Source organism: Peromyscus leucopus, chromosome 1 (assembly GCF_004664715.2).
Source record: "Peromyscus leucopus breed LL Stock chromosome 1, UCI_PerLeu_2.1, whole genome shotgun sequence".
Lineage (NCBI taxonomy): Eukaryota > Metazoa > Chordata > Mammalia > Rodentia > Cricetidae > Peromyscus > Peromyscus leucopus.
The window spans coordinates 46,615,998-46,639,684 of record NC_051063.1 but is presented as its reverse complement, the minus strand read 5'-3'; the positions used below and the strand labels follow the sequence as shown (position 1 = coordinate 46,639,684).

General features: G+C 38.6%; 1 protein-coding gene across 1 annotated transcript in view; it reads right to left on the bottom strand.

Annotated features, from left to right (window-relative positions):
• Window positions 1–236: 236 nt before the first annotated feature.
• Window positions 237–23,687, bottom strand: part of LOC114706892 (cytochrome P450 2C70-like) — a 55,230-nt gene continuing 31,779 nt past the window's right edge. The window contains exons 7-9 of the mRNA XM_028889420.2: window positions 12,089–12,276; window positions 8,337–8,478; window positions 237–729 (exon numbers count right to left, since the gene is read on the bottom strand). Of these exons, the coding sequence (XP_028745253.1) occupies window positions 548–729; window positions 8,337–8,478; window positions 12,089–12,276 (512 nt within the window). The 3' untranslated portion in view covers window positions 237–547. The remainder of the gene's footprint in view (window positions 730–8,336; window positions 8,479–12,088; window positions 12,277–23,687) is intronic.

Here is a 23,687-nt window from a genome sequence, read left to right as displayed (position 1 = left end):
ATCTTCCCTTGCTATCTCCCTGTGTGCATACACAGACATCTGCCAGTGTGCTTACATAACCATACACATCACTTAGGAAGATTTGTACATATAATCATACTTTAATAGGTTATGGAGAAAAGACAAAATTTATACATGACACATTGTCAAGAGATTATTCTCCTAGTTGTTGACACAAGAGTGAGTGATGATTGGGTTCCATATTTAATTAGTTTTCTTGACAAACACAGAGTAAGTTCTGTTTGCTAACTTTTACTAAAACAAGATATGTATTGTCCATTTAGAATGCACCCAAATGAAAATGTAGTTAATGATCTGACAAACACTGCAACAAAACAAAATTTTATTAGTGCTGAATCAGTGAGGGTTTTTAATATTTGAAAATTGGAACTGCTTCCTAAGAATTGAGAAAATTTTAGTATAGTTTAGAGGTAGCAGCTCTGCCATTAAGAAGGATCGTAAGATACAGGTATATAGAACAGGAAAGACCTGTTTGCTCACAAATAGAAGCAGGGTCTCAGTCATCTATGGGAAAGACTACCCAACTTCAGACTGGAATGAAACAAATCTCATAGGATGGAGGCAAAGAAAATAGGCCTTTTTGAACTGGGGTGATATCAATGTCCTCTGGATTGACCAGAGGTTTTAAAGTAAAATGCTGTAAAATGTTGGTCAGCGTTAAAAACAATTCCATGCGGGCCAGACCTTCTCCAAGGCAAGCTCTTCTTCCTAAAAAAGATGAACAACTGATAAGTCATTTAATTCTGATTCTGAATTAACACACATAGAATAGATGCTAATGAATGACTAATTAACCCAGACTAATTTCTCAACAACTGACTGCATTTTTGCACTATTCTTCCATTCCTCAGGACAAATTTCTTTTGTTTACTTTTTTCGAATCCTTTTTGTTTTTTTCTTATTTTAATTTTTTTTATTTCATAAATGACCAATGTATTTGCATCATTTTTACCCCTCCATTTCCTGACTTCTAGTGCTTCTGTCCCTCACCTTACTCACTCTTAAAATGGTGACTAATTATTCTTTTTTTTTCCAAGACAGAATTTATCTATGTAGCCCTGGCTATGCTGGAACTGGCTGTGGAGACCAGGCTGACCTTGACTCACAGAGATCCACTTGCCTTTTCCAGCTGAGTGCTGGGAATAAAGGCATAGGCCATCATATATGACTGATTATTCTTGTTAAATTATGCATGTGTGAGTACTATGAATACAGAGAGAGACCCTACTGAGTCCATTTAGTGTTGTTCATATGTAGACTTGTTTAATCTCAGTATTTTTATATTTTGACATAATATATAATTGACATTTTCATACATGTGCATATGAAATTCTGGTCACACTTATTCTTCCACACACTTCCCAAATTCCTCAGGGCAAAACCCCACCCTACAAAGCATACAATTTCTGAAAAGGAATTGAGGGAGAGCTTATACCTGAAAATGGCGGCGCATGCCTTTAGTCTCAGGACTCGGGAAGCAGAGGCAGGAAGATCTCTGATTTTGAGGCCAACCTGATCTACAGAGCCAATTCCAGAATAGCAAAGATTAGAAAGTGAAGGAAACCATCAAAAATACGAAGTTGGTAAAAATGTGTTTGAACAAGAGGGCCATATCCCAGCTCCAGTAACCAGAAGAACGTGGTTGCTTTCAGCTACTGTTTCTGGCTTTAGAGTCAAGGATGTAAGAATGGGGTTGTGGAATATCCCTCCACAGTTAAGGAAAGCAGCTGAGTCAAGGTGTGTGGTATGGGGGCCCCTGCATGGAGGCCCAGAGAGGCCAGTGTGTGAAGTTGTGAAAAGGAATCATGGATTTTGAGGTGATATATTGTGTACTGCAATAAAGCTTGCTTGAGGATCAGAGGTCAGAACCAGCCACTAGATCAGACACAGAAGCCAGACAGTGGTGGCACACACCCTTAATCCTATCACTCAGGATGCAGAGATCCATCTGGATCTACTTGATTTCGAGGCCACACTGGAAACAGAGCCAGGCAGTGGTGGCACACACCTTCAATCTCAGTATTGGGAAGCACACACACCTTTAATACCAGGAAGTAATGTGGCTGGATGGAGAAAAGTATATAAGGTGCGAGGAATCAGGAAGTAAAGCAGTTCAGCTGAGATCTTTTTGAGTGAGGATTCAGAAGCTTTCAGTCAGAGGAAAAGAATAGGCTGAGGAGTTGTCAAGGTGAGGTTGGCTTGCTGTGCTTTTCTGATCTTTCAGCTTTCACCCCAATATCTGGCTCTGGTTTTTCCTATATAAGACTATCTAAGATTCAAACAAGATTTGGCATCCAATGTGGGTTACAAATTCACAAAAAGCCAATTGTCTGTGGCTCAGGCCTGAGCTGCACAGATTCTTTACCCCACATGGGCTGGAGTCCCTAACCCACTGGCTAAATTCCTGTTAGATGTAGCCTCTCTGCAGCAAATTCCCCAGGCTCAAGCTCCAAACACCCCAGAATTAGCTGCTTTCTCACATTCCCCAGTGCAGAAAGTTGGCTTTTTGGCTTCTATGTCTGGCTCTGTCCTCTTATCACTAGGCAAGTTTATTAGGGTACACAATATACCACTATATTTGGCTTCTCTTCTCTCTAGGCATGTTCTGATTCTCCTTGGGCCCACTCCTCGGGCTGCTGCCACACTGTCATCTGAATCGTCACTATCAGCAGATTTTGTAAGTCAATTAAGATTTCTTCAAGGGAGGAACTAGTTAAAAGAAAGTTTTTTTTCCCCACATTAAAAAATGGGAAACATTTTTACAATAGAGGGTGTTTGGTCTCTGTTTGATAATACCATTGATGTTCTGAAAATGGAACAACTAAATGAGAGGATAATTAATGTTATTGGGATTTATGTAATGTCAATTATAAATATTATTTGTTTATTTTTGTTTTATCATTAAAAATGTTGATTGATACGAGTTCCAAGATAAAAGTTTTAGAAAAACTTATTAAAACAGATCGTAGAGATATTCAGATCCAGACAGAGGAATTTAAAGGTGAGCAAATCTCAGCATTGCAATATATGGCTACAGAAAAACAGCCTAAGGCTTTAAAACAACCAACCTTAATCTATCCAGTAACCTTACAGGAACTGCCACATGCTCAAGGCTGTGTAAGTGCTGACTGAACTCCATTGCAAATGCTAGATTTGAGGAGATTCAGAGAAACTATAGTCTCATATGGCATGCATTCTCCATTTGTGAACCAGATGCAGATGTTAAACTTGTGGTCCACTTATAATAGAGTTATCTCTCAAGACTGATGAGATTTGGTTATAGCTGTCTTAGAGGCTGGTCATCAATTACAATGGAGGACCTGGTAGAAAGATCAGGCTAAGACAATTGAACAATGAAGTAGGGCTAGAGGTATAGAAATCTCCCAAGATCAACTCCTTGGAGAGGGAGATTATGCTAATGTAGAAAGGCAATCTCTGTATGATGACCACACTCTGGCTTTATGCTGAATGGCAGCCTTGAATGCTTGGGACAGAATTGGAGAGGTAGGAAAGAAAATTGAGTCATTTACAAAAGTTATACAGGGCCCAAAAGAAACCTTCACAATTTCTTACAAAGGCTGTCTTCAGAAGTAAATAGAATGATACCAAATTCAGAAGCTAGACAGATAATAATTGAATCTCTGGCTTTTGAAAATGCTAATGCACATTGCAAAAGGTCACTAGGCCATTAAAGGCTAGATCAGCACCCTTAGAGGAATGGATCTGAGATACAATGAATATTAAATTTCATGACCATGATGATACTTGGATAAGAGAAGTGAGTTCCAGAGGTTTGAAGAAAAATAATAATGTCAATGTTTCAAATGTGGTAAACAAGGTCATCTTAAAAGAGACTATAATCAGGGCATTCCTAGAAACAATGTTTTTGCTAGGAATAATCCCAATAGTATGCTCCTCCCTTTTGGGTTATGCAGAAGGTCTGGTAAAGGCAGACACTGGACTAACAAATGTAGGTCAACAAGAAACAGACATGGTAATCCCTTGCCTTTGCCATTGGCCAACACCATGAGGGACCTCTCACAAGTCCCCATGTCAAATTCTATTTGGTTCTTTCCTGCCATTATGGAAGAAACCTCTTCCCAGAGCAATGTAATGCCTATTGTAAAAAACCATACTGCTCTGCATGAGAGAACATCTTTAGAAAATAAAACAAAAATGTTGGGAGAAACTATAAATAAAAATTGATAAAGATTAGAAAAAGGAACCATCCCAAAGTTAGGGTTGAGGAAGGGTTTTATGTTTGTCTTTCAGGAAAATAAAAACAACTGCTCTGAAGAATTTAAATAGCTTTAAACAAATAAGCATTAGAATAAGAAGAGAGAACTATCTGGAAAAAATTACCAAGAAAAGGAATAGTCTGAACCAATGCAATCTTTGATGTCTCCAAAAAGATGATGGAACCATACAATGATGATTCCATCAGGATAATACCACTAAGATGACAAACACCACTCAAAGATCAGTTTTGGACTACAAACTGCTCAGGACAATTTCAAGAGGGCTAGCTGAGATGATCCAACCTCACAAACTACTCAAGTAAGGACTCGAGACAAGCCCTGCATTTTCCCATTATGCACAGACTAGACAACAAATGATACAGCTACCTCTCCCAAGACTTGACAATTAACCCAACTTTTTCCTTTTTCAGGATCCTCTAAAGATGTTTTTGCCCCCAGACAGTAGGAAGTAATTTTAAGAAAACAATGCCCAAATTCCCAGGACGTGGGGTAGGTGTTTTTTTTTTTTATCTTTATCATTCAATGGGTTATGTATAGTTGTCATTGTTTAGTTACAACTTGTTGGTTACAAGTTGTTAATTGATAATGGTCAGAAACAAAAGCTAAACAAGGAGAAAAGATTCAGGGTTCTTGTTTGGAAAAAAAGAAAAAGGAAAAAGAATATATAGATAAGAGGTAGATTATTGAATCTACTCTTAAAAAGGAGAGGATATAGATATAAGATAAAAAGGTAGATCATTGAATCTACTTTTAGAAAGTAACTACTAGTTATAAATATTTTACATTGGATTGGATTTTTGTATATTGTTTGCAATTTATGTATATTAACAAAAAATTGAGATTGAATTTTTAGAAAATACTGTACATATATTACTACTCTTGTTGTAATATAAATTGCTAGTCCTTGAAATTTATTATCATCAACTAATTAGGGTATAAAGAAATGCAAGTTAGCATTTAGTCACCTATTACAATCAAACTTGCAAATCATATTAGGTATGTTTTTAAGGTCAAACAGAAATATATTTTAGATACATAGGTCATCTTCAAACTCTTCAAAGATTTACAGAATATAGTATTTAAGATGTTTTAATAACATAGATTTTTGTCTTATTTTATGACTATGAGATATGTTTGCTCCTGCAGCACCAATCAACTTCAGATAAGATGATGGGCATTGAAGAAACTCTTTATGGAGTTTACTTTCTTTGTGGCAAAAATTATCCACTGGGCAAGAAAATGCCCTTGCCTCAATTGCTGACAGTATGCTGTCCAGAGTGGACAAGCAGGACACAAAAAAAGGAATGCTGAACCTTGCCAAGACAAGGTAGAAAGGCCCTTCAGAAAACCTTGCTTCATAGGTAAGTCTGTCTGATATGCTAGGCCTGTAGGCTGAAGATGGATGCCCCAATGTTGCAAGGGAACATTAGGTGACTGACCAGGAAACCAGCTGTTTCTGTCATTTCTCAAGTTTTTTGGAAGTCACTTGTTTGCACTTTCTGCTTACTTAGGTAATATTTCCTTTTAGGTCTCTGAGGGAGTTGAAGTCTAGATAGTTATATAGTTTTCCTTGTTAACAAATTCAAAAAAGAAACTCACTAAAGAGGTGTAAAGTGTGTAAGTTTGAAAGACATCAGAAGATTGTTTTGGGTTGCTAATACAAGTTAGGATAGAAAATGAATTAGATACAACAGTTTGGACTCACCAAATTAGCATAAATAATGGGTTATATTCTCTGAATCCCTCAAATGTTAATGGAATAGACATTGTTAATGTAATTCTTGACTACATATAGTATATATTTATTGTATATAGTTTTTCTTATAATAGTTATAACCTTCTTTTATTGTTTTAGACAAAAATGGGAAATTTGGTGATATATTGTGTTCCCCAATAAAGATTGCTTGAGGATCAGAGGACAGAGCCAGCCACTAGATTAGAAATAGAGGCCAGACAGTGGTGGCATACACCCTTAATTCTATCACTCAGGAGGCAGAGATCCATCTGGATCTCCTTGACTTCAAGGCCACACTGGAAACAGAGCCAGGCAGTGGTGGCACACACCTTTAATCTCAGTACTGGGAAGCACACACACCTTCAATCCCGGAAGTGACATGGCTGGATGGAGATAAGTATATAAGACGTGAGGAATCAGGAAGTAAAGCAGTTCAGCTGAGATCCTTTTGAGTGAGGACTCAGGGCTTTCAGTCTGAGGAAAAGGATCAGCTAAGGATTTGTTGAGGTGAGGTTGGCTGTGGCTTGCTGTGCTTTTCTGATCTTTCAGCTTTCACCCCAATATCTGGCTCTGGGTTGTTTTTTTTTATTATAAGACAATCACAATCTAAGATTCAAAGAACAGATTCCACTGCAGATCCTAAGATGTTGAAGATGCCCAAATCATGGAATACTGTGGGAGCCCACAAAGATTTCAAATCATGGTTTGGATTCTATTTAGATTCAAGGTCAGAGAGTCAGAATTTATGTTGCTCAGGCTCTATAATAGGATGCTTTGACCAAAGGTACAGTACCCAGTTGTCTTATGCTTCAAGACCTAATTACAAAATACTTTGCCATTAGGCATGGTTACTGGGTGTTTAGAGAATTAATAAAGCGTCTATGTTTGTTCGTATTTTGTACTTTGATCTTGAAAGGGGGAGATGTCTTGACTTTCCACTTGCTATTGTATAAAAATCTCATTGCATTGGGAATAAACAACACGAGAGCAACTGGGTAAAGATTAGAAAAAAAAAAAAAAAAAAAAAAAAAAAAAAAAAATAAACCGAGGCAACTGGGTATTGACCCAGAGCCCTCTCAAAGCTATCTTATGTCTCTAATTTTTTCTCCATCTATATTTTTCCTGTCTATCATTTCTCAATTCCTCACTCCTCACTTCATGGACCCTTTGATAGGTCAAGGCAGGACCCCAACAGGATACCTGACAAGGAAGGCTGCTAATGGGGCATGCAACCAGCACAAGAAAGAAATGTATGTTGCAGTCAACAAAGGTGAAGAGATCTGGAAATCCGAAGAGCTCTTTGAAATCAGACATGGAGATTTAATGTTTGGAGTTTGCCCAGATTGTGTTTGGTCTTGCTTTGGTCCAGTATTTCCTCACTAAGCTCCCTTTGCTCCTTTTTTAGAACAGTAATGGATATCCTGTGCCATTATATTTGGAAGTATGTGATGTGCTATTTTATTTCAATTTTACAGGGGTGATTACAGTTAAGAGATTGCTATGAGTCTCCAAAAGACTTTGAACTTTGGACTTTTAAATAGTGATAGAACTGTGATAGACTATGGGGACTTTGAAGTTGGACTGAATGCATTTTTGCAATATGATATAGCTACAAGCTTACAGGGGCCAGGGAGTAGAATGTCTTGGTTTGAATAGGAATGGCCACTGTACACTCATTTTTTGAATTCTGGTCATTAGGTAGTGGCACTACTTGACAAGGATTAGAATGTGTAGCCTTGTTGGAGTTGTATGGCATTGCTGAAGAAAGTGTGACACTGGGGGTAGACTTTGGAGATTAAAGTGCTCAAGCCAATACCAGTGTCTCTCTCTTCCTGCTGTCTTCCAATCCAGATATAGAATACCCAAATACTTCTCCAGCATCATATCTGCCTACTTGCCACCATGCTTTCTGCTATCAAAATAATGGATTAAAGCTCTGAAACTATAAGCCAGCTCCAATGAAATGCTTTCCTTTATAGAAGTTGCCATGGTCATGGTGTCTCTTCACATAATAGAACAATGAGGTAGACACTCCATGTAAGGTGTTCCTTGAGTTTACAGTGACCTGGATCCTCTGTATGGAGAGAATGGCCTCACAAAAGTAGGATTTGTTTTAGAAAGAGCTCTTGAGAAGCTCAGCTCTGGGTCAGGAATCAGAATCAGTGGGTAAAGACTCTAATTCAATCAGAAGTAGCCTTCACCTTGTGGTTGCTGCTCTGGCCTCATGGAGATGGCTATTTATACCCCCCAATGAAGCCTCCATGCACAGCTCATCTCACCTCACCTGGGCCCTAAAACACATGGAAACAAAGTTTGCTTGCCTGCTGAGAAAGCCATGAAGTAGTCACTCTTCTTGAAGTTGCCTCTCTCATCCAGAAAATGGCCAGGGTCAAACTTCTCTGGGTGAGGAAATTCTTTGTCATCGTTCAGGGCAGAAGTCAGACATGTCATTACACTTGTACCCTGAAAGAAAGAGAATCAAAGTCATTTATGATGAAAGTTGTAAACCTAAAAAAAAAGTTCCAGCATCTCTCATTTGATCTCTTTGTTGTGTAGATGAGCAGATTAAGACACAAAAATAAAGCCATCTTTTTCCATGTTAAATACCAAGTCAATACCAGGCCTTGATGTGAGATAATGCTTTTGTATATTGGTTTAATAAAACACTGATTGGCCAGTAGCCAGGCAGGAAGTATAGGTGGGATAAGCAGAGAAGGAGAATTCATGGAAGAGGAAGGCTGAGTTAGGATATGCCAGTTCATTCATAATGCATTCTCTTGAGTTATTTTTTAACTTACAGGTCTTTTATTTATATATTATGGCTTCTGATTTGTGTTTTTATGGAATTTCTGTGGGTGCAAATGTGTGCCTCTGCATCTGTGTCTTTCCTGTGCTTTTTCTTTGTCTCCTTTTCTTTTGTTTGTTTTGTTCTATTCTGGTTTGTTTTTGTTGGTAGTGGGTTTTTTGTTTTTTGTTTTTTAGTATTGTTGTTGTTTTGTTTTGAGTTGCCTGTTTGTTTTCTGATGAGAGAGAAAAAAAGTGCAATCAGAATACAGTGTATGAAAAAAATCTATTTCAATTAAAAAAAAAAACTATTCATCTCATTGACTTCAGAATAAAAGGTGAGTCATTTTTCAAAACCTCATTGCCAATTTCTTCGAAAACCTTCTATCTTCCATCATGTGAGCAGCTGAAAAGGACCTCCTCTCTGGCTGTGTTCTTCCACAAGCAAATTGTAAGATTCTGATGGAAGGAGGAAAGCACTTCCAAATTCAAGATTATGTTTTCACTGAGAGTAGTAGAATTATAGATGAATACGATGAATTAGAGTTTAGTTATCAGAATCAATGGAGTCTTAGCCTTGAACTCTGTAACCACCCAGAGGTCAACATTTCAGTGGTTCATTTTAATCACACAAAAATTATCACACTTGTATCAGATCACTGCACATATAAATTAACAATATATAAAATGTTTTTTTATCTTTGGTGTTAGAGGTTACACACTGGAATTTCCACATGCTAAGAGCATTATGACAATTATAGCATCATAGACATAGACAGCTATGATAGGACCACAAAGGCAAAGTACCTTCAAATTTGACATCTCTCCTATATTCATTTAGATAGGGAGTGGGTGTTCTGACATGATATATCTTGGCTTTGGGTATAGGGAATGTGTTATTTGGAGGCACTACATAAAAAATAAGGCCACAATTCAGTGTTGCTTTGGCTGTACATCAGGGCCTGGCTGCCTAATGTTACAAAAGGCAGATGATACAAGGCCACAGTAGCCTTTACTTCCCAACTCTCTTTCTGGAGAGAGTTTCAGAGGAACATATCCTGATTTCTGGGAGTGAGGGGCCTGTGGCTACAGTGTCTCTAACCTAACAGCACCTACAGTAAAGAAGGTACAGAGAGGAGGAGCAACTTAAAAGTACAGCAGATCTCAAAAAGCATAGTAGCATCTCTTCTATAAGGCTCTGGCTAGGGGATTGATGGCTTTCATAAAGGAGGCAATCCTATGGCATTATAACAGCACCACAGCTCAGAGGGTGAGAGCTGAGAGCCATACACTACTATTGAGCAGTACTCCAAGAAAGGAGAAGCTGAGGTCCCAATATGTCTAGGGAAAAGAGAACATGATTAGAATACTGGATATTATATGGTAACTCAAAAAATTCCCCCCCAAACCAGTTGACAGAGAAACCCAACCTGAGATAACGGCCATGAAAATAGCTAAACCGCAATGGCAAGAATAGCGCTAACTAACACAGTGGAAACCATCTGCAAGTAGTTTAACTTCCTGTGAAAATGCCAACCAACACCCTTACAGGAAGACAGTATAACAAACTGTTCTAAAACAACATTCAAAATGCTTAACAAAGCATCAAATTAAAAATCAGTAGGCATGGAAAAGAAGGAAATGCAGCTTTAATGAAGAAAAACTATCAGTCAATGTGAACAGGCTGTATGATTGTATAGCTTTAGAGTGATCATACAAGACTCCAAAATATAGCTGTTACAAATGTACCTGAGCCTTGTAGGAACAATTGAAAATGAATGTAGAGACACTGCATTTGTAAGTGAAGGAATTTGTCATTAATATAATCAAGTAGTACAAATTATTGAATATTAATAAATGGAAAGTGTAAAGACATACATTCTAGAATTAAGAAGAGCAGACTTGAATATTTGCTACATGAAATTGAAAGCATGAGAAGACAAAACATGAGATTAGCAAACACAGAGACATACTAGCTGGGTGCCAGCCCTCCATATGATGGTCTCCAGTATAAATACACACATGTGCTTACAGTAGAACTTGGTCAAAACTGTGGATATTCTGGAACATAGACGTTTATTGAAAAAAGAAAATAGTACAAAGTGGGGTTTCCATTATCATGATTTTATCTAGATGGCAGGTTCCAAGAGGAAAGGATTAAAGGACTCTATGTGGCTATATAGCATTAGTCTCACTGCTTAAACAACCAGTGTCAAGCTTCCCTTGTAAGGCCCACACAGAAGCCAAAAGGGAAAGGTGTACATCCCAGAATCAGAAAGGCCATAGTAAGAGAACCCTAAACTTTCTGGGTGAGATCAACAACATCTTTGGAGACTTTGTGAAGTAGGTATGTTTTGGCCAAACATTAAAATGTGTGGTTAGTTACTCAAAACATTCTCTTTGACCTATACTTAATACAAAGACATTGTCAGACAGAGGTAAGCTCTGTCTTTACTTCTAGTGAACTTGAATTTCAACAAATATTAATCAGTATTTAGTATTATTAATAATATAGAGGCCAGAGTATTGTTTCATGGAGAAAGTGCTTACCAATAAAATTTGAGTATTGGGCAGATATTTGAGTGGCTTATATAAGCTAGCTGTGTGATGTTTTTAATTTGTGAGTTAATTGAATAAAGTGGTTTTATTTACTAAAAGCAACAAAATAAGTGTTAATTAAAACTAAGTAGGAAATGGTAGCACAAGCCTGCAAACTCCAGTGTTCAGGAGGCTAGAGATGGAATATTATTTTTTGATCCAGAATATACCCAAGTTTCAAAATAATCTATCTATCTATCTATCTATCTATCTATCTATCTATCTATCTATCTGTAATGTCAACATGGCCAACATGCTTGATAATATACCAACTTATTAAGATACCTACATGAGTTCATCGAAAAGAAGGAAGAAGAAATCCACCATTAGACTGAACTTCTCTTAAGTAAGTGAAACAAAAAGTATGTAGGAAAATGGAAATACACAGTTGTGGTTAATTGGTAAGAGTATTAACATCCACTGGAAAGCAAAGATGTTGACAGCAGATTGTATTAACAGAGAGGAAGTGTGTGAACATATCAATGTACTGAAAAGTTTGTGAGCACCCAAGCCTGTAGCATTTAGAAAACTGTTTAAACAGATGACAGGCAAAGGAGCATAAAGAGAGGGAGTGACATGTTTGAGGTATGATTCTGGCATTCCTGTGGAAGGTCAAGTCACCTACAATAATATTAATTGATTGTTGACAGGAAAAGCTGCCTAGTGAGGAAACAGATGAAATGTATCTCACCTTGGGAATGTGGTATCCTCTGAACTCCACATCCTGTGTTGTTTGATGAGGCAAGGGAATGGGAACAAGATCAATGCATCTCTGAATCTCATGCAGCACAGCGTTTGTGTAGGGCATCTGGTTCTTGTCCTGCATGCAGGGGCTCCGATGTCTGCCAATCACTTGTCCTATTTCTTCCTGAATTTTAGCTTCCAGGGCAGAAATTGTAATTTTTATAAAGTGGAAAAGAATTATTTCTGTGTTATTCTTGATCATTTTATGTTGTGGTAGGAAGTAGAGAGTTGAGGAATCTAAATCCCTTCATGCCCCTAAGAGAAGAAAACCTAATGCATGGGTAACATGATTCTATATAGAGACATGAATGAATCTACCATACGACTAATAGAGATTATAAACACTTTCAGCAAAGTGGCATAATAGAAAGTTAATATATAAAATCCATGTCTTTTCATAAAACAATAAAAAGCACACAGGAATAAATTAGAAAAATAAACACATTCAGAGCAGCCTGACACAAAAAATAAAACATGCAATGGGGAAAAGAGGACACCTATTCACTACACAGTGCTGTCAAAACTGGACATCCATTTGCAGAAGAATGAATTATATTCATGTTTTTCACTCTATGCAAAAATTAATTCAAACTAGATCAAAGACAAATTAAACCCTGAAATGATGAGACTTCTAAGGAAATCATCAAAAATATACTTCAAGAAGTAGGTGTTGGGGCTGGAGATATGACTCAGACATTCAGAGCACTGGTTGCTCTTCCAGATGTCCTGATTTTAATTCCTAGCAACCACATGGTTGATATTCATGAGTTTAATTCCTAGCAACCACAATCATGATAATGAGTGCCATCTTCTGGCATGCAAGCATACAGGAAGGCAGAACACTGTATACGTCATACATACATATATACATACATACATACACACATATTTAATAAAAAGAAAGTGTAGGCAAGAACTTTCTTAACAGAGTTTTGATAACAGGGTACTGGACCCAAGAATCAACAAGACTCTTAGGAGCACATGAAATAAAAAGTCTGTGCACAGCAAAAGAAACTAACAGCCAGCTATTTTTCAAACAGGGCACTAATATTCAGAAACTACAAAGAACTGTAAAAATTAAACACACAAAAAATTCTTCCAATCTGCAAGTGGGCAGATGAACACAGTTCTCATAAAAAGAAACACAACTCACTCAATAGTATTTTTAAGCGTTCAACATCCCTAGTCAGCAGGAAAATGCAAATTAAAACTACCTTGAGATACCAGTCACCCCAGTCAGAGTGGCTATCCTTAAGGAATCTGACAGCAAATGCTGCTGTGGATATAGGAAAAGGGACCTTTACACACTGCTGATGTGAGTGCAAATTAGTACAGACATTATGGAAATGATTAGGAGGTTCCTCTGTAAGTTGGAAATATATCTACCATATGACCTTACCATACTACTCCTGGCCACATACCCAAGAACTCTATATGCTAACACATACACATTTATAGATACTCAAGAACTCTGTATACTACCACATACACATTTATAATTCCTTATTTATTGGTAGCAAAGAAATGGAGCTAACCTCGATGTTCATCAATAGATGAATGGATGAATAAAATGTAATACATATAGAGAAAAGAAGGGTTTTCAGCTGTGAAGGAAAACTACAACATAAAATTGTTCAGTAAAAGAAATGGAGAAGGAGAACATAATGCTGAGATGAACCAAACTCAGAGAGGAGAAGAACTGCATGTTCTTCCTCATAGGTGGACCTTAACCTATTATGTCTGTATGTATTGTGTAAAGAGTTGCATGTGTGGAGACCAAGCCAGGGTAGTATTAGGTGATAAAGAAGGATGAATACAGATAGAAAAGAATAGATGGGCCTGACGGAAGATAAGAAGGTTGGGCAAGTGTCCTGGGCCATGGGATAATATAGCACATGGCAAATTATATTCAAGGGTCAACCCAGAAGCTGAATAATTCTCTGATGGAAGAACCTTGTTCAAGCAAGGCTCAAGAGCTACAGATTGAATAATGTTTGCTTCTGTCTGTAATTTCACATGTGTAAAAGCAGCTGCGGAATCTCCCCACCACCTGTACTGTAATATGTCTATCTCATGATTACTCTCAATCTATGGGAATTTATATCTGTGGATTATCAGGAAATTGCTGTATATTTTTGACACAGTCACGGTTTATTGAGTTCCACTAAGAAGGTGTTTTAGTCACATTTTAGATTTATGATTTAGGAAAACATTTGAATCCAGACTGGTTCAAATTCCTTTAATCTTTATGCTGAAAATTGCAATTACAGGTTTCTTGTACATCAATAGGTGAAACAAAGCTTCAAAAGAACTTTAGATTAAAATCAGGAGCTTTGCTAATGGGTATAAGATATACATTCCCAGAAATAGCAGTTTAGTTCACAAGGACATACTGAGATATCTGGCTAGGTCATACATACAAAAAAAAAAAAGCCCAGTTTCTATTGCTGGCTAATGATTAAGTCCTTGCACCTTTTCCTTACCTCAGTTTGTGAAAATGTATTGTGACTAGCCCAGGGTACAGAAAATAACTTGGCTCTGTAGCCCCTAATGAGGACTGCAGATAATTAAAAGTTACATACAGGACAAAAAGTACATTCTAGAGAGACCGCCAGCATCAGATTGGACTAAGAGTTGAGTCTTTGTCAAGGTGGGACCCAGGAGCAAAAACCTGCACCCCTATTCCACCACCCATTGCAGTCCCAGTTTCAGGCCAGTTGGGAAGACAGACCTCCTGCAGACAGGTCAAAATAACACTGTCCTCCATCAGACTCTGTAACCCAAGCCCCACCTACCCCAAATCCAACCCATTCTCTGAGACTGCAACTATTCCCTGAGACAGAGACTGCCAGCACCCAATTAACTAAGAGGTGAGTGTTTATCATCAAAACTGAACACACCAGGCCCCAGGTTTTGGGCCCAGGGGCACAACCCTGTGTCCCTAAACCACTACCCATTGCAGTCCCAGTTTCAGGCCAGTTGGCAGGCTGACCTACTGCTGCTAGGTCAGACTACCACTATTCCCCGCCAGACCTTGTAACCCAAAAGCCTCACCCCTCTCAACCCACCTACATGCCAAGATTACAACTACTCCCTGAGACAGAGCCTACAAGGGCCAATTGGACTAAGTGCTTCTCCCTGAGACAAAGAGTCTATCAGCATCAACTAGACCAAGAGCTCCCACTGGAACAAGAGTATCGATCAAACTGAGAGAGTCTCCCTCAGACACAGACACTACTTGCACCAAGTAGAGAAAGAGATGGGTAGACACCAGTGCAAAAATACAGTCAACAACAACAAAACCACCATGACTCCATCAGAACCTATATCAGCAAGACCTGAACATCCCAACACAGAAGAAACAGAAGATATTGACCATAAAAATGACCTTAAGCTAATCAACTGTCTCACTTATCCGGAGGGCCTGATCTAGTTGGGGGCTCCTCAGCTATTGGTTCATAGTTCATGTGTTTCCATTCATTTGGCTATTTGTCTGAACTGAATCTACCAGGTTGAACTCAATCTCCAGGGGAGTCTTTGCCCTGGAGGAGATGGGAATGGGGGGTGGGCTGGGGGAAAGGCAGGGGTGGGGACAGGAGGGGGAAGGACAAGGGAATCCGTGGCTGATATGTAAAATTAAATTAAACATAAAAAAGTTAAAAAATGACCTTGAGAAGATGATAGAGATATTTAAAGAGGAAATGAAAAATTCCCTTAAAGAATTTGAGGAAAACTCAAACAAAAAATGTAAAGAAATCAATAAATCTGTTGAAAGCCAAGAAAAAGCAATTAAACAAATGAGGGAAACAGCTCAAGATTTGAAATCTGAACTTGAGACAATAAAGAAGACACAAACTGAGGGAATGCTGGAAGTGGAAAATCTGAATAAATGAACAGGAATTATAGAATACAAGAGATGGATGAGTGGATTTCTGGTGTTGAAGATACAGTAGAGGAAATACATTCATCAGTCAAAGTAAACACTAAAGCCAACAAAGTCATGAACCAAAATGTCTATGGGACACCATGAAAAGACCAAATCTAAGAATAATTGGGTTAGAAGAAGGAGAAGAATACCAACTTAAAGGCACAGAAAATATATTCAACAAAATCATAGAAGAAAATTTTCCCAACTTAAAGAAGGAAATGCCTATAAAGATACAAGAAAGTTACAGAATACCAAATAGACTTGATAAAAAAAATTCCCCTCACCACATAATAATTAAACCATAAACATACAGAATAAAGAAAATTTATTAAGAGCTGCAAAGGAAAAAGACCAAGTTACATATAAAGGCAGACCCATAAGAATAACACCTGACTTCTCAATGGAGACTCTAAGAGCCAGAAAGTCCTGGACAGACATTACACAGACACTAAGAGACCATGGTTGTCAACCAAGACTATTATACCCAGCAAAACTCTCAATCAACATACACAGAGTAAACAAAATATTCCATGATAAAACCAGATTTAAACAATATCTCTCCACAAACCCAGCCCTACAGAAAGCACTAGAAGGAAAAATCCAACCTAAGGAAGTTAGATACACCCATGAAAACATAGGCAAGAGATAGTACCACACCAACAAATACCAAAGAAAGGAAACATACACCACACCACCACCAAAAAATAACAGGGATTAATAATAACTGGTCATTAATATCCATTAATATCAACAGTCTCAATTCACCTAAAAAAGACACAGTCTAACAGAATGGCTACAAAAACAAGATCCATGCATTTGCTGCATACAAGAAGCACATCTCAACTCTAAAGACAGACACTATCTCAGAATAACAGGCTGGGAAAAGACTTTCCAATCAAATGGAATTAAGAAGCAAGCTGGTGTAGCTATGCTAATATCTAATAAAATAGACTTCAAACTAAAATCAATTGAAAGAGATCAGGAAGGACATTACATATTTATCACAGGGAAAATCCGGCAAGATGAAGTTTCAATTCTGAATATTTATGCTCCAAATACAAGGGCACCTACATTCATAAAAGAAACATTACTAAAACTAAAATCATACATCAAACCTCATATACAGATAGTGGGAGACTTCAACACCCTCTCTCAACAATGGACAGGTCTGCCAGACAGAAACTTAACAGAGAAATAAGGCAACTAATAGACACTATGACTCAAATGGACTTAATAGATATCTACAGAATATTCTACCCTAACACAAAAGAATATACCTTCTTTTCAGCACCCCATGAAACCTTCTCCAAAATCGACCACTTGCTTGGTCACAAAGCAAATCTCAACAGATACAAAAACATTGAAATAACCTCCTGTATCTTATCAGGCCACCATGGCTTAAAGTTAGATTTCCACAAAAACAAAAATTACAAAAAACATACAATCTTGTTGAAACTGAATAATGCCCAATTGAATCACCAATGGGACAAGGAAGAAATAAAGATAGAAATTAAAGATTTCCTAGAATTCAATGAAAACCAATGTACAACATACCAAAACTTATGAGACACTATGAAAGCAGTGCTAAGAGGAAAATTCATAGCTCTAAATGCCCACTTATTCATTAAGTTGGAGAAATCTTACACTAGTGACTTAACAGCACAACTGAAAGCTCTAGAACAGAAGAAGCAAACTCACCCAGGAGAAACAGATGCCAGGAAATAATCAAATTGAGGGCTGAAATCAATAAAATAGAAACAAAGAGAACAATACAAAGAATCAATGAAACAAATAGTTGGTTCTTTGACAAAATCAACAAGATAGACAAGCCCTTATACAATTAACCAAAAAGCAGAGAGAGAACATCTAAATTAACAAATACAGAAATGAAAAGGGAGACATAACAACAGACAACTAGGAAATCCAGAGAATTATCAGGTCATACTTCAAAACCTGTACTCCACAAAATTGGAAAATCTGAAAGAAATGGATGATTTTCTGGATAGGTACCACATACCAAAGTTAAATCAAGACTAGACAAACTATTTAAATAGACCAATAACCTCTAAGCAAATAGAAACAGTCATTAAAAGTCTCCTATCCAAAAAAAAAAGTCCAAGGAGCAGATGGTTTCAGCACAGAATTCTACCAGATTTTCAAAGAAGAGCTAATACCAATACTCTTCAAATTGTTCCACATGATAGAAACAGAAGGAACATTACCAAATTCCTTTTATGAGGCTACAGCCACCCTGATACCCAAACCACACAAAGATGCAACAAAGAAAGAGAATTACAGACCAATCTCCCTCATGACCATTGATGCAAAAATACTCAATAACTGAATCCAGGAACATATCAAAAACAAATTATCCACCATGACCAAACAGGCTTCATCCTAGGGATGCAAGGATGGTTCAATATATGAAATCAGTCAATGTAATACACCATATAAAAAAACTGAAAGAAAAAAACCACGTGGTGGATCTTTCCTGTGATGAGTATGTAATGCCCTTCTTGATCTCTTTCGATTGATTTTAGTGTGAAGTCTATTTTGTTGGATATCAGGATGGCCACACCCGCTTGTTTCATAAGACCATTTGATTGGAAAGTCATTTCCCAGCCTTTTATTCTTAGGTAGTGTCTGTCTTTGAATTTGAGATGTGTTTCTTTTTTTTTTCTCTTTTCTTTTCTTTTTTTAATAATACTATTCAGTTCTACATAATAGCCACAGATTCCCTTGTTCTTTCCCTTCCTGCCCCCCTCCCCTTTCCCCGAGCCAACCCCAATTCCCACCCCCTCCAGATCAAGGTCTCCCCCAAGGACTGGGATCGACCTGATAGACTCAGTCCAGGCAGGTCCAGTCCCCTCCTCCCAGATTGAGCCAAGTGTCCCTGCATAAGTCCCAGGTTTCAAACAGCTAACTCATGCAACGAGCCCAGGACCTGGTACCACTGCCTAGATGCCTTCCAAACAGATCAAGCCAATCGACTATCTCACCTATTCAGAGGGCCTGATCCAGTTGGGGCAATACAACATCACCAGAACCTAGCCTGCCTCCAACATTGCTAGTACCTGAGACATCAAAAATTGGTAAAGAAGTCAGAAGATAAACAGCCTTTTGAATAACATCATGAAGAAGGTAGAGGCTTGTGTAGAGGAAAAGACAAAAAATGGGAAGAATGCTGTAAACAACTAGAGGAAAGGGCAAACAAATTAGAAGAAAACAATAAAGTACTGGAAGAAAACAATAAAGTACTGGAAGAAAACAATAAAATACTGAAAGAAAATCATGAAAAAGCAATGAAACAAATAAAGGAAACAGTCCAAGACCTGAAAAGGGAAATAGAAAAAATAAAGAAGACACAGAGGGAATGCTGGAAATAGAAAATCTGAGTAAAAGATCGGGGGCTAAGATCAAAAACACTGAAGACAGCTTATGCTGGAGAGGATGTAGAGCTAGGGCAACTCTCCTCCACTGCTGATGGGAATGCAAGCTTGTACAACCACTTTGGAAATCAATGTGGCACTTTTGTAGAAAATTGGGAATCAATATTCCCCAAGATCCAGCTATACCACTCTTGGGCATATACTCAAGGAACGCTCAATCATATCACAATCATACCACAAGGGCATTGCTCAGCTATGTTCATATCAGCATTGTTTGTAATAGCCAAACCTGGAAACAACCTAGATGCCCTTCAACTGAAGAATGGATAAATAAATTGTGGCACATATATACAATGGAATACTATCAGCAGAGAAAAACAATGACATCATGAGGTTTGCAGGCAAATGGATGGATCTAGAAAAAATTCATCCTGAGTGAGGTAACCCAGACTCAGAAAGGCAAATATGGTATGTATTCACTCATAGGAGGATACTAGATGTGGAACAAGGATGACTGGACTGTTACTCACATCACCAGTGAGGCTACCTGGAAAACAGGACCCCAAGAAAGACACGGAGAAATGGATGAGATCTACATGAACAGCCTGGACATGAGTGGGAGCAATGAAGGGCGAGGGTCGAGGGAAAGAGAGCGGGAGATCCCAGCTGGATCAAGAAAAGAGAGGGAGAACAAGAAATAGGAGACCATGGTAAATGAAGACCACATGAGAAAAGGAAGAAACAAAGAGCTAAAGAGGCCCACAGAAATCCACAAAGATACTCCCACAAAAGACTGCTGGCAATGGTCGAGAGGCAGCCGGGACTGACCTACTCTGGTGATGGGATGGCCAAACACCCTAATAGTTGTGCCATAAATTCCATCCAAGGACTGAGGAATCTGGATGCAGACATCCATGGCTAGGCCCCTGGTGGAGCGCTGGGAGTCTAATTAGTGAGAAAGAGGAGGGTTTATATGAGCGAGAATTGTTGAAACCAAGGTTGGATAAAGCACAGGGACAAATAGCCAAATGAATAGAAACACATTAACTATGAACCAAAGACTGAGGGGCCCCCAACTGGATCAGGCCTTCTGAATAGGTGAGTCAGTCAATTGGCTTGATCTGTTTGGAAGGCATCTAGGCAGTGGTACCAGGTCCTGGGCTCGTTGCATGAGTTAGCTGTTTGAAACCTGGGACTTATGCAGGGACGCTTGGCTCAATCTGGGAGGAGGGGACTGGACCTGCCTGGACTGAGTCTATCAGGTCGATCTCAGTCCTTGGGGGAGACCTTGATCTGGAGGATCTGGGAATAGGGGGTTGACTGTGGGGAAGGGGAGGGGGGCAGGAAGGGAGAGAACAAGGGAATCTGTGGCTATTATGTAGAACTGAATAATATTGTAAAATAAAATAAAAAAGTAAAATAAAAAAAGAAAAAACCACATGATCATCTCATTGGATGCTGAAAAAGCCGTTGACAAATTCCAACACCCCTTCATGATAAAGGTTCTAGAGAGATCACGAATATAAGGAACAAAGCTAAACATAAAAGAGGCAATTTACACCAAGCCAACAGCCAATATCAAGTTAAGTGGAGAGAGATTCAAAGCGATTCCACTAAAATCAGGAACAAGACAAGGCTGTCCACTCTCCCCATACTTACTTAACATAGTACTTAAAGTTCTAGCTAGAGCAATAAGACAACAACAGGAGATCAAGAGGATACACATTGGAAAAGAAGAAGTCAAACTTTCCCTATTTGCAGATGATATGATAGTATACATTAGTGACCCCAAAAATTCTATCAGGGAACTCCTACAGCTGATAAACTCCTTCAATAAGGTGGCAGAATGCAAGATTAACTCAAAAAAATCAGTAGCCCTCCTATATACAAATGATAAATGGGCTGAGAAAGAAATCTGAGAAACACCACCCTTTACGATAGCAACAAATAATACAAAATACCTTGGGGTAGCTCTATTAATCAAGTGAAAGTCTTGTATGATGAAGACTTTAAGTCTCTGAAGAAAGAAAATAAAGATGATATCAGAAAATGGAAAGATCTCTCATGTTCATGGATAGTTAGAATTAACAGTAAAAAAAATGGCAATCTTACCAAATCAATCTACAGATTCAATGCAATCCCCGTCAAAATCCCAACACAATTTTTCACAGACTTGGAAAGAACCATACTTAACTTTATATGGAAAAACAAAAAACCTAGGATAGCTAAAGGAATCCTGTATAATAAAGCAACCTCTGGAGGCATCATGATCCCTTACCTCAAACTTTACTATAGAGCTATAGTAATAAAAAGAGCTTGGTACTGGTATAAAAACCAACCTGTGGACCAATGGAATTGAATTGAAGACCCTGACGTTAATCCACACACCTATGAACATATGATTTTTGACAAAGAAGCCAAAACTGAAACATGAAAAAAAGAAAGCTGGCATAACTGGATGTCAAAATGCAGAAGACTGCAAATAGATCCATATCTGTTGACATGCACAAAACTCAAGTCCAAGTGGATCAAGGACCTCAATATAAATCCAGTTACACTGAATTTGATAGAAGAGAAAGTAGGAAGGAGTCTTGAATGTATTGGCACAGGAGACCACTTCCTAAATATAACACCAGTAGCACAGACACTGAGAGTGACAATTAATAAATGGGACCTCCTGAAACTGAGAAGCTTTTGTAGAGCAAAGGACGTGGTCAATAAGACAAAATGACAGCCTATAGAATGGGAAAAGATCTTCACCAACCCCAAATCTGACAGAGAGCTGATCTCCAGAATATATAAAGAACTGAAGAAACTAGACTTCAAAATACTGAACAATCCAATTAAAAAATGGGCTACAGAGCTTAAGAGAGAATTCTCAACAGAAGAATCTCAAGTGGTTGAAAGACATTTAAGGAATTGGTCAACACCCTTAGTCATCAGGGAAATGCAAATCAAAACAACTGTGAAATACCATCTTATATCTGCCAAAATGGCTAAGATCAAAAACACTGAAGACAGCTTATGTTGGAGAGGATGTGGAGCAAGGGGGACACTCCTCTACTGTTGGAGTGCAAACTTGTACAGCCAGTCTGGAAATCAGTAGGGTGGCTTCTCAGGAAATTGGTAATAAGTCTTCCTCAAAATCCAGCTATACCACTGTTGGGCATATACCCAAGGAATGCTCAGTCTTACACAAGGACACTCTTACTGTTGGAGTGCAAATGTACACAGTTGGAAATCAGTAGGTGTTCAGAAATTGTAATAAGTCTTCCTCAAAATCCAGCTATACCACTGTTGGGCATATACCCAAGGAATGCTCAGTCTTACCACAAGGACACATGCTCAACTATGTTCATATCAGCACTATTCATAATAGTAGAACCTGGAAACAACCTAGATGCCCCTCAACTGAAGAATAGATAAAGAAAATGTGGCACATATACACAATGGAATACTATTCAGCAGTAAAAAACAATATAAAGAAATTTGCAGTCAAATGGATGAAACTAGAAAATATCATCCTGAGTGAGGTAACCCAGACTCAGGACAAACATAGTATGTAGTCACTCATAAGAGGATACCAGATGTTAGAGAAGGTATGGCCAGACTGCAAACCACAGCTCCAGAGAGGCTAGCTAACAGGGAAAGACCCTAGGAGGGACACATGGATGACCTAGTGAAAGAGAAGTGGATGAGATCTACATGAGCAGACTGGGTGTGTGTGGGGGTAGCAGAGGTCGAGGAGCGGGGAATGAGAACATGGAGAAATGGGAGGGTCGAGCTGGAACAGGGACAGTGTGGGAGGACAGGGAGTGAGCTACCATAATAGATGAGGACATCATGGGAAAAGGAAGAGGCAGGGTGTTGGGGGAGGCTCTCAGGAACCCACAAGGATGACACCTCCACCGTGGACTGCTGGCAGATATCCAGAGGGTGCCTGGATGGGTCCACTCTGGTGATGGGTCTAGCGAATACCCTAACTATCATCATAGAGCCTTTGTGCAGTGACTGATGGAGACAGATGCAGAGATCCACAGCCAGGCACCAGGATGAGCTCCGGGAATTCAATCGATGAGAGAGAGGAGGAATTCTGCCGGCGGCGAACATGAAGATCATGACGGAAGAAGTGCAGAGATCACCCGCCACACTATTGAAGGACCATGAACTCTAGACTAGGGTCTGGGAAGCCCCATGGGACTGGACTAGGCCCTCTGGATACAGAAGTT